Source organism: Myodes glareolus, chromosome 10, assembly GCF_982192425.1.
Source record: "Myodes glareolus chromosome 10, mMyoGla1.1, whole genome shotgun sequence".
NCBI lineage: Eukaryota > Metazoa > Chordata > Mammalia > Rodentia > Cricetidae > Myodes > Myodes glareolus.
In genome coordinates this window covers 50,760,572-50,772,841 of record NC_142035.1, presented here as the reverse complement: position 1 = coordinate 50,772,841, position 12,270 = coordinate 50,760,572, and the positions used below count along the sequence as shown (strand labels likewise).

General features: G+C 45.3%; 1 protein-coding gene across 3 annotated transcripts in view; it reads left to right on the top strand.

Annotated features, from left to right (window-relative positions):
• Acoxl (acyl-CoA oxidase like) overlaps positions 1-12,270 on the top strand; it is a 294,348-nt gene that overhangs the window by 154,395 nt on the left and 127,683 nt on the right. For all 3 annotated transcript variants that reach the window (XM_085696377.2, XM_085696375.2, XM_085696378.2), the window contains exon 12: positions 4,827-4,980. In XM_085696377.2, the coding sequence (XP_085552503.2) occupies positions 4,827-4,980 (154 nt within the window). The remainder of the gene's footprint in view (positions 1-4,826; positions 4,981-12,270) is intronic.

Genomic DNA, 12,270 nt, shown 5'->3' with positions numbered 1-12,270 from the left:
AATTCTCAGAGCTTTGGGTTCTCCTCAAACAGTGGGCTTGTCCAGGTCTTTAGGTATTGAAGCCTGGCATTAGTAAGCAGCAAAAACAGCTTTGCAGCCAGGGTCAGCTGGCCCTGCCTATCCCACTGTGTCTTGTGACGAAGTCTTGAGTGGTCAGAAAGGCACAACAGAGGTGAGGTGGGATGGGCTTTTCTGGGGTTACATAACTCAATCCCACCATTTGCTACTTGGGTGGTTTGGAATTCGATCTCAACTTCTCCACACACACAAAATAGTAATAATAAAACCTGACTTAGGGGCTTTTTGTAAAGATCAAATGAATTAGGATTTGGATGTGCTCAGAGTAAAATGCTGAATGCACAGTAATGTGGGTTGTTGTGGCCATTCCCCAAACATTCTCCTTTTTAAACTGAGTATTAATGTTTATATCAGCTTTAACCTTATTTCACATGAACTGAGGGATGGAGAAAATGTGGTACGTAGTCCCCAAACCTCTGTTCCCCCAGCCTGCCCATTCCCACCTCCTGATAGTCTGCTCTCCTTCCCCTGTCACCCCAGCTGACCTCTTCAGCCCCACACTCTTGTCGTCCACCTCCAACCCGGACCTCTTCACAGTCCTCACCAGCAGCCTCTTGCCTGAGATGAAGTCTGCGTGCTCTGGTGGCTCTCCTCGCATGGGTTGTACTGCTGGACTCCAAGCTCAGTCCCTGAGCTCTCGGTCCTCCCATCGGGTCCCTCCTACAGGCGCACTCCGTGTCCCTGCATCACCTGTCCCTCACACTCTTTCTTTCCTGTACTAGGGTAGTCACCTTCTTAGACAAAGCTCTTCCAAGTGACTCCGAGAATAAGGAGTGGCCTAGTCCACTACGTCATCACACCAGCGTTCTCGGTTGAGGACTTGACTCCTGTGAGCACAGCCGTTGTGGGTCCTTGGTTTGGCACCTTCCTATTTCACAGTGCCTGACTCTTCATAGGTTAACTCAACGAAGGGGTGAAATGACCTTGTTCAATGACATCACATTTCCTGCTAGTGTGTGGAGCAGGGATTCCATGTTGTGAAGGTACTGGCCAGGGAAACTGGTGACTGGTAGCTCCCTTTGGAACCATCTCGAGAGATTTGCTGTAGAAAGAAAATCTCCTAGTTTAGAAAGAAACTAGAAACTTTTAAATAATGCTATTTGCAGTACACCAGCTCAAAAGACTGTTAGGATCTGCCTCTTATTTACTCCTGAACTGAATGGGCATCTCAAGCAGTCTGGGCTCGGTTTCAGACCAGAGGCAGAGGGAAGGGTGTCGAAATGCTAATCTCTCTGACTTTCAACTGGATTCAATTAGAGAATTTTTTTCTACTCCGCATCTGTGAGGATAAATTTCAGATAAATGCTAGTGCATATACAAGTGTGTATCGTGTAGCAAGTCCTTAAGATGTAGTTGGCCACGTTGGCACCAGTTCTTTAGGTGGAGGTTGCTTGTTCTTTTCCCCACAGCCCAGACCTGAAATAATCACATAGAAACTGTATTAATTAAAACACTGTTTGGCCAATAGCTTAAGCATATTTCTAGCCAGCTCTTATATCTTAAATTAACCAATTTCCATTATTCTATACTTTACCACGAGGCTTGTGGCTTATTGGCAAGGTTCTGGCGGGTGGGCAGGTGTCTGGAGGCTATGTGGCATCTCCCCTGCTTCATTACTCTCCTCCCTACATCTCTGTTCCGATATCCTGCCTGGCTTTACTCTGTTAAGCCATTGACTGAAAGCAGCTTCTTTATTAATCAATGGCAATAAAGCATATTTACAGCATACAGAGCGGGAATCCCACATCAATGTACGGGCTCATTCAACATCTCAAGACAGCTCAACAGAGCAGAGGTGTGTGTGTGTGTGTGTGTGTGTGTGTGTTCGTTCAAATGGAGAGGCTAGAGGAGCACATTGGGTGACTTCTTCCACTTTATTTACTTGAAACAAAGTCTCCCAGTGAATGGGATGCTCGCTATCTGGGCTAGGCAGGCTGGCCAGCAAGCCTCGGGGACATGCTTGCTTCTGCTATACCAGTCATTTCATTGCTACCTGGTTACCTGAGAGCAAAGAAGTCACACGCCTCCTTTGAGATGTCCACACACATTTTCATAGTCGTTTCGTCTGTAAGGTTCCAAACAGGAAACAACTGCAGTGCTCACCGACAAGCAAATACACAACTGAAGTGTACACAACATAAAATGGAAGAGTGATGGTCAGGAGAAGATAACAGTGACTGGCATGTGCTTGTAACAAGGATAAGTCTCAAAATAGCACTAATGGAAATAGGGAAGGCACAATGCATACTGTACAGTCCTACTGTAAGTCTATAGTGAGTGGCAACGATCATGTCCTTGGTGACCTTGGGATGGGGCTGGAGGGAGGGATAGACTGCAGAAGCATGTGGGGTAATTTCAGGGTGCTGTTGAAACTGTTTTGTGGACTGATATTCTCACAAGAATGTGTAGCTATCAAATCTGTATGCTTTTAATGAATCCTAAATTATTCCTCAATAATGGCGATAAGGAAAAACTTTAAGATAAAACTAATAATGAAAGTTATGACATGCGTAGAAGCTATTCCTCTCTGCGTAAGTTATATTTCTATCCCTCCTTCTTCATTGATGAACATATTGGTGGCGCAATGGACAGTCAACTGGCATGGAAATGCACTGTGTGGGCAAACATTCCTGCATCCCCTACACATGACACACTATATGAGGGAAGCAGATAGCCGAAATACGTGTGTTAAAGCCCTAGAACAATCACTGAAAATACTGTAGTGTGTGTCGCTTAATGACCCAGCTTAGCCTGTCTTATGGGGACCCTGTGATGACACTGTGGAGGGGTCCAGCTCACTGTGGGTGGGGTCACCCCTTTTAGCATATAGTCCAGTGTCCTATAGGAAAGCTGACTGACAGAAGCAGGAGAGAGCCAGTGTGCAGCTTCCTCCACGGTTTTTCTGCTCTGGGTTCCTGATTTAAATTCCTGCTCTGACTCACCCGGTGATTGACTGTTATCTGGAAGTGTGAACCAAATAAACCCTTTCATCCCCAAGTTACCTTTGGTCATGGTGTTTATCTCAGCAAACCAGTATATATTTAAAAGTTAACTGTGGATCTCTGGTTTCTCTTCAGAGCATATAAATATTTTTCCCTTTATAAGTTACTGATGGGATACAATGGGTGGAATTAAATAAGACAGGAATAGGGGGAGTTGAACCAAAAGTGTAGGGGTAAACAGCAAGTAGTTTCAGAGTAAGAGTTTTAAACTAATTTTGTTGAGAGTTCCAAAATGGCTACCTAAACAAGACCCAAACAATGTAACACCAGTCAGCATCCCAAAGCAGACAGGGGAAATAGCACAGGATGCCACGTGAGCACACTTCAGTGTATTAGCCTGGAAATTTCCAGTAAGTTTTAGACCCTGACAAGATGGTTCCTCACTTAGTGTGTTGGCCACCTTGACATTAATGCTCATGCCTAGGACCTTTCCTGTGCCCTAGAGTTTGGCTGACTATAGAGAGAGTTTAGAAAAATCTTTACACCAAACATTAGTTATGCAATAATGTGTTCAAAGAAACTGAAACGAGGCCACACTAAAGGTGGTCTAAGAAGAGAGAAAAAGAAGACCTGTCCCTCTTCAACTATGGCATTTGGAAATACAGAAAGAAAATAAGAACAGAGGAGGTGAAAGGGCACACAAGGGGCACCAAAAAACATGACATCATACAGAAGTCACAGCCACAGATGGCTGAAAAATAAAGGAAGCTGGCAGAAGCATCATGAAGAGGGATGAGCTTCCAGCTACTGCTGTAGCTGTAGCCGTTCCCATCTCTGGGGATCTATTCCGGTACCCAGTGGATGCCTAGAGCCATGGATGATATCAAACTCTACATACACTGTTTTCCATACACACCTATAGTAAATTTATATAATTTATAAAATTAGGCAATGTAAGAAATTAGCCATAATAACTAATAACAAAATAGTATAATTGCAACTATATATTGTGGATTTGTTCTGTGGATGTGATCCTTCTCTCTTTCAAAATCTCTGATCTGAACAAAATGGGTCTTGTTGGCTTAAAATCAGGGAACTGACAAGTCTGCCTTCCTTTGGAAGGCTCTAAGGAGCATCCATTTCCTTGACCTTTTAAAAAGCTTCTCGGGCCTGCCTCATTGGCTTGTCTTGCCCTCTCCTTCCATCTGCAAAGTCAGCAATGTCCACCTGTTTCCTCTTCTCCGTCCCTTCCCTCTCATACATACACTTGTGTTCCCATCGGCCCGGTTGCATCCCCTAGGACACTAATTTAATCACCTCTCTCTAGCCCCTCTTGTCACGTGAGCTGGCACATGCACAGGTTCCAGAGGTAGGAACATGCCCTTCTTTGGGCCTGTTATTCCACTTACCATACAATCCATTGCAGAATTTCCAGTAGAGGGGGACTTTAAAAAAATGACAAATTCACAAGGTGTGCAAAACTTTTTGCCTAGTAGGTAGAAGAAAATAATGTCGAACACGACCCTATATGTAGACAGGGAGGAAGCTAGAGAAGCATGGACCAGAGGCAGAGGCCAACATTACTGATGAGGCTTAGGAATTGACTGCAGAAAGGAATTTGGGCAGAAAGTGAAGGAGAGCATTCACAGGGGGGAGAAGGATGTGGTGGAGTGGTGGTTACAAACTGAGAGGCAGTGAAGGGTGACAGTTGTGAAGGGGATCTTGGGGCTCCTGCATGCCTCTCCCCTACATGGCTTTGACATGCTGCTGCGCCCACCATGTACATATCTCTACTTTGTCTCACAGGCATGCAGCTTTCATCCTGGATGAAAACATCTTCCAGGGGAGGGAGCTCATCAACAGTCGCTCGCTACAGGCTCTGATGGCGGGTCTGAAAGCCTACAGTACCTGGGAGACCATCAGCTGCCTACAGGACTGTCGCGAATGCACCGGAGGCATGGTGAGTCCTGAAGCTGAGCAGCCTATGGGCGCCACAGTCACCAGATCTGCAGGACTCTGCATAGCACAGCATGTAGCGGGGAATAGAATGTGTCAGGAATCTGACAAGTCTTTGAATCTGAAGGAAAGTGTCACTGTCCCCAGACTCTGGGGACTTAATATTAGCTGTGACCTGTGCTTATTCTCTCGTATGGTGTGGCAAGAACTGGTGTGGACCTCATTGGTAAAAGGCTTGGCATGCAGTGGTTGGCCACGAAGATCACTGGTGAATGTCACTGAACTTGAAGGTTGTGGTTGACAGGATAGGAAATGGCCACCAAAGATGCAGATGCTCAAAACTCTGCTCCGTTAGTCCCCTGGGGAGAACACAGGAAATGACTCCAAGAAGGAAGAATGGTGACTGCTGACACTGGACTACACTTGTGCCAGGTCCTCCAAGGTGGCCAGGGCAGTGGCTTGTTATGGCTTCCCTGAGGGACCTGACAAGTCAGATGGCTGGTTCCCACCAGAAGCCATGGGAGTTGGTTGTCCCTTCAGATAGGAGGATGACGGCAGCTGGGAACTGAACTGTGGGATTCTAGAGTAAGGCCGGGTGAGCAGGTGGCAGGTGAGGTCTGTAGGGATCCCTCAGGCAGGGGCTGCTCACAAGGGGTGATCAGGACACAGATGGAATTCTACACTGGCTTAGATGGTGTCCTTCTGAGAGATGCCTGAACCCCACAGTCTGCTCACCCATCTATGATCGTCTGGTCACCATCTAGTTCCCTCCCTGACTCATTCTCTCTACCGATGTTTGGATGTGATTTTTGTTTCCACTAAAGCTCATGCTGGGCCTTGGCTCCCTGTCGGATAGATATGGAGTGATGGGCTGTTAGGAACACTTGGGATCATGAAGGTTCACATGAGTAAATGAATATTTTTTTCTTGATATATGGAATGATTAGTTCTAGAAGATGGGAGGGAGGTACAGATGGAAGTTATGAGCTCCACATCACGGCTTGGTCTTTCTGGTTACTGACCCCCATTCTGAAGCTGTCTGAGAGCCCACTTAGGAGATATCTCATGAAGACAAAGTATGCCTTCAATGACCAGAAAATTTCACAGAATTTAGGATCTCTGTGTCAGGAACCGGAGTCAAAGACCAAATATTAGAACCAAGGGTATTTCCAGCACCCTACCACTTGGGAAATCACACAGGTTTATGGAGACCTGAGCCATGAGGTGGGGGTAGAAAACCAACATATTCATGCCTTATTACACAGGAGCTCTGGGCCTGGACCAACTAAAATCGTGTTTCTTACTGTATCAGAGGCATTGGCCACCCACACACAGGATGAAGGTGGGATGTGGCATAACCGAGGACACCAGATTAGTTATGAGTCTGAATGAGGAGGCAGAGGAGGAAAGAATTGATGAGAGGAAACTGGAATTAGGCTGGAGATGAGGACCAATGGGTCCTGGGCATTGCTGTCTTTGGAGGCTCTCCAGGGCACCCACACACAGCACACTGTGTCCACAGAAGCAAAGCCTCAGCATGTGGCCTGGAATGCAGCTGACCCTCAGCAGTGTCCACTGGTCTCTCTGGTAGCTTCTTTGTGGAGGAGAACACTGGACAGTGAGAGCTGGGGACAAGTTCTTCATCAGCTCCCTCTAGCCTAAGGCTGAGAAGGGTGTACAGCATGCAGAGAGTGAATGTCCTGAGTACCCATTCTTCTCCTTAGTAGGACTTGAGATTAATCCAGAAACCTTGCCCCCTTCCATCTTTTTGTGTATTTTTATTATTTTACTTTAGATACTTAAACATTTTGGAGTGTGTGTTCATGGGGTGTGTGTGTGCTTGTGTGTGCACAGAGAGGCTAGTGGTTGATGCTGCTCTCTTCCTCAGTCTCAACCCTTGCCTTTTGTTCGCTAATAAAATTCATGCCTGGACCATGTTGTTTATGGCTGGAGGCCTTGGCTGCTCACTCCCACCCTTGTCATCCTTCATCTCCCTGCCGCCGCTCTTCACGCCTCCTCTTCCCAACAAGTCCCTTTCCTGCAGGTAGATCTTTCTGTTTTGTGACCCACTGCCCTTCACCAAGGCCACCTCTGTAGCTGTGTTTGTAGACCTATCCTCTGGAATCTGGTGGATCCACAACTGAAGGCAACAATTTCTCCTTCCCCACACCCATCCACAGCCCTTAGTTCCCCAAGGAAAGGCAGGGCCTTCTGAGTCCTTCTCCATCCATGGATGACTGTTGAAGATTCCAGTTGTGTGCAGACCCAAGGTAGGTGATTTTATCTGCTATGTGCTCATGAATTCTGTGTCACACTCAGAATATAGTGAGTCTTTTTTTCCAGCCCTTCTATCATTTGGTTCTTATAATCTTTTTTTTTTTTTAAAAAAACTGCCTTTCCTGGATATTCCCTGAGACTGGATAAATGATATAAATGTTTTGTTTAGGGCTGAGCTCACCAGTCATGGCTAGAGCAACCGTGAGTCTCTCTGTTCACTGCAAGAGAAGCTTCTCTAATGCAGGCTTAGAGTAGCATATATCTATGGGTATAAACATAAATATTTAGAAAGCAATATTATGTGATGTCAAATTATGAAAATAACAGTAGTGAGTCTTTCCCCCAACTCCAGGGCCTATGACGTCCCTAACCATGAGTTTTTTTTAACAGGTTTATAGTATACCATACAAGGCGTGAATTCTCTTCTGTGACCTTAAATCTATTCAGGGCTCTGCCATTTACCCACCACAATAGCCATGCCACTATTGTACTAGGGATTGCATTTTGCCTGGCAGGTTGGTATGATGGGTTGAAGGATTCCCATCCGTGTAGGGCTGTTTGTCACTTTTCTCCTCTAGCATCTTACATGGCCCCTCCCCGCAGGCAGTGGGCAGGCGAGTCACAGAAAGGGGACTTCCAGTTCCAGCTTCATTTCTCTCCATCCTGCTACCAGGGTATGATCGCTGACTTAGCTAGACAGGCTGGCCAGCGAGCTCCGGGATTCATCCCTCCAGTGCTGGGATTAGAGGTGCCCACACACAGCTCTCTGCATGGGTGCTGGGGCTCTGGACTCAGCCTCTCATTCCTGTACCACAGACACTTTACTGACTGGGGCATCGTTACTTTTTATGGAGAAAACACCAGTCCTGGACTTCCGTTATTCATAGTCAAAGCAAAAGCGCCCGTCGGCAGCTCATTGTGGGGAAGGACAAATTTGATGTCATGACTAGTATGAGGGCAGGAAACTTGAGGAGAAGAGGGAAAGTCATACAATGTGCCAGGATTTGAAACTATCTGGCACTAATCTTTGCCTTGTCCCTCACCGATGAGAAGTTCTTCTAAGCCATGAAGCCCCCCCACACCCACGCCCCACACCTCTTAACTGTGGCTTTCCTATTTGTCACCTAATGTGAGTGTCACCTAGGGAGAGCAGCTTATTTCCTCAGTGAAGCCATTGTACAGCCACATAGGTTAGGTTACCTTTCCTAATTACAAGAGCAATTCATACCCACTATAGAAGCTTTTGAAAATATAGAAAAACACAGAGAAGAAAGTAACTGTTCACTCCACCTATGATTCCAAGCTGTGCCTGGTTTCTGAGCCTCATTATTTATATGCACTGTTTTATGTCCGCCCCTCTCGTCCATGAGTCCATGGGGCTTCTGATCTCACTTGTGCAGTAGTTTTCATGAGTGGTACCATTCATGATGTAGGCGTAACATAATTCAACTAACCAACCTCTAGGTATGTAAAAATTTTCATGATTATAAAAATATTCTAGCACCTAACTTTGGTGGTGGTTTTTGTGCATATTCTATGTCCTTGGAATCCTATATTTAAACAAAACTGACACTGTGGACAAAGGGTGTGCTTATTTCTGCTCCCAGTGGCAGTCAAACACTGTGTGTCTAGAACAGTGGCTTTCAAGTTCTCTTGGTCGCGACTCCAAATAAAAGGTACATTTTTCATTAAAATCCAAAAATTACACACACACCCACGTAATAACATTGATTTTCCTATCCTGGTGTGTTCTAGTAATTTCTTTTTGTTTTGAGAAGAACAGGTCACCATGCATTCCCTTGACTCAGGACCTGCTGGTGCATTACAGCTTGCCATCTGTAAAACACAGTCAGCCTCACGGATCAACCCTAGACTCTTACTCTGGGCAGGTGGGGCCTTGCCACAGTGTGTGACCCCTAAGCTACAATGTTGGGGATACATTGTCTAGCCCAGGCTGTGGGATACCTTCTGTGACTAGGTGGTTTCTACTTTTACCTGTTGGTATTTAAGATTTTGTTTTTTAAAGGTGAGGAAGAATAAACACCCCTAATTATCTCCTGAGAACCAACATAATATAGTAACCATGTTTTTCCTACCTGCCTGCCTGAGAGTTTCCCCATCTCAGTACGGCTGCTCTTGAATATCCCTGTGAGAGTCTTGTGTTCCTGAGACTCCTTTTGTCTACAAATGGATATTTCCGTAACACGCAATGGCTGACTTTAATATCGTAACTACTCTGTGTTGGGAAATATCGAGAAGATCTTCGGCGGTTGTTTTTATAGTGGTTTGTCAGTTCTTGCATTTGTACGGGGGGAGGCTCCATCTTGGAAAAATAATATTTTGCTGCTTAAAGAATCTTCTTCGGTCTTGGAGATGTAACTCAGAGGTAGAACACTTGGCCTCCAATCGCAAGGCCCTGAGTTCAAGCCCTAGAACTGCCAGATGAACCACACCAACATCTCGATGATGTTGACAAATGCAGGCGAACAGAAGAGAGACTCTCAAGTGACGCCATTTCTAATTCTTTGCTTCCGGGCTCTCATTTCTCTGACGAGTTCTGCCCTTGTAGCACTGCTGGTCCTTTTTTCTGTGCAAAGCCCAGGATTCACGGCTTTCATACAAAGAAGGAAAATGTTTCTCTGGTCTATTATAAAGTGGCCCTTGTCATTTGGAATTGTCATAGTTCAAGTTCATGTGAACATATCACCACTCATGACTAAGGATGACTGGGAGGTAGAGGTACACTCTCTCTGTTAGGCACTAACCCTAGGGCACATACCCTTGTTTAGAGGTGGTGGGAAGCAGGTTCTGGGCTCTGTGTGTGGCATTGAAAGGCTCAGAGACTTTGATACCAGGATTGTTAAGGGATTTCTAGCTGTGTTTGAGTAACAGGCAACAGATTTACCTTATGACCTAAATGGTAACACAAGGCAAGCAACAAGACAGGGTAAGACGATTCTGAAAATTTTCCTGCCTCAGAAAATGGTCTGTCAGTTACTCTAGGCATTAGCCAAACTTGGTTGCTTCAACATTGCAAATGAGACTTTGGGTGATTGCTTAAGTAGCCAGTTGTCTCTGTCATCTACTGCATATTTTTAGAAGCTGCTTGATTGCATTTCCTGCCTACTCAAGTAATATTATCTCCCTTCTCAGGCCTTCAATGGGGTTGAAGATCAGATAGTCATAGTTACCTTCCTCGTATGCTCTAGCCAAGTCATTTCTAATACAAGACATAGACTCCTTAGGATAAAATGATTATTAAAGCATTTAGCATATACTCCTTGCTTGATATTGTTTATACTGGTTGTAATTCTAATTTTTATACTTGATACCTGTTCTTAGTGTATATAGTTTTGTATTGGGTTTGAAACTCTCTTATTTAGACAAAAGGGGGAGGTGATGGGGACCCTTCTTCAGCCAATGGCCTTTAAGAGGCTGGACCAGGTTGGGGCATGACTTAGGGTACCAAAAAACCATGGTTCTGCCCTGCTCGGCCTCTTCTTCCCAAGAGCCACACCTGAATATTGGACCTCATTCCTATTTCCTCGCTGTGATCCGTGAGTTCCCTTTTAATAAACAAAAACCTTAAAACACTCTATCTGGAGTTATCCTGGGATTATATGACTCATGTCCCCCCCCCTTTGATGCATCCTGCATCACGTCTAGGCTGTATTTACAGAAAGGAAACTGAGGCAGAGTCCAGTGAACTCCATGAAGCTGAAAGCCCAAGGAGACCAAGGCATGTGAGCTCACAGGACCGATTAACAGACCAAGCGATAACTCAGATCTACAGTGGCTTCCTGTAAGGAGTGGCCAGCACCTCTTAGTGCCTGTGTGTGTGTTACTAAAATTCATCCCCTGGATATGAACCGCATCTACCACTCCTTCTAGGGAGCCAACCAATGTAGGATTTTACCACAGTTCACCCTGGGGACCAGTGAATTTATTGGGATTACTCATAGAACACAAGTGCATGGTTACTGTCAGGAGCATGACTAACTTCAAAACAGCTGAAGAGAAAAGTCTTTGCCCAGTATGGATGATGGAGCCACAAATGAAGAGCCCCGCCTGTATGTTCTAGTCTAGACCCCAGGTCATATCCAATTATGACAAAATTGCATGCAAATGACTGGGAGATGTGGCTGAGCTACCTGGTGAGGGGCTAATGGCCTTCCCCACCCCCTCCTCTGGGGAAATGCCAGCAGTCCACAGACCTGACGGCGATGGGCTCTCTCTCAGCTGAGCTCTGGAAGATGGCAGCAGTATGGCTCAGAGGATAGCTCCTTACGGGTGTGAGGGTATGCCTCAAAGCTGAGCAGTCTCTCAGAAGTATCGAGGAACAGTGCTCAGTGCTCATGCTGGTCTGGGAGGATTGTTTTCACCATTTTTACAAAGAAATATTCCATATGAAAGGATTGCATGTAAAATTGACAGCAGATTTCTCACAGCAAAGCAAATCAGAGGATGTAAAACAGCATTTTTTTAAAGTTATGAATGGGACATAAAGCATCCTAAACTTATGCATCCAATAAAAATATGTTTTAAAAACAGAGGTATAATAAAGATACATCATGCAATTGCAAGAGTTCAAAGAATTAATCACCAAAATCACCAATAGACTTTAACTATAAGAAATATTAAGAGAAATTCTTTTGGGTAAAATGAAAGGGATCCCAGCCTGAAAGTATAAAACTAGCAAGTGCATGGATCAACAAATAAGGTATTTTCTCAGAGTTCCACTGTGTAGCCCAGACTGGTCTCTTGCTCCTGTGAGTATTGGAATTACGGGTCTGCACTACTCTGCCCAGTTTAAATATCTTTAATGAGCAGATTATGTAAACAAGAGTGATAACCTTGTAGCCTGAGGTCAAGATGGAAGTGCAGTGCTCCAACCCTCTGGCTTTGGCTGGAATCAAGTGTGATGAAATACATACAAAGGGCACAGGCAAAGAGCCCTGCTATTGCAAGGCTCTCAGGCCACACACAGGGCCATGTAACAGCACTCGAAAGTTGACTG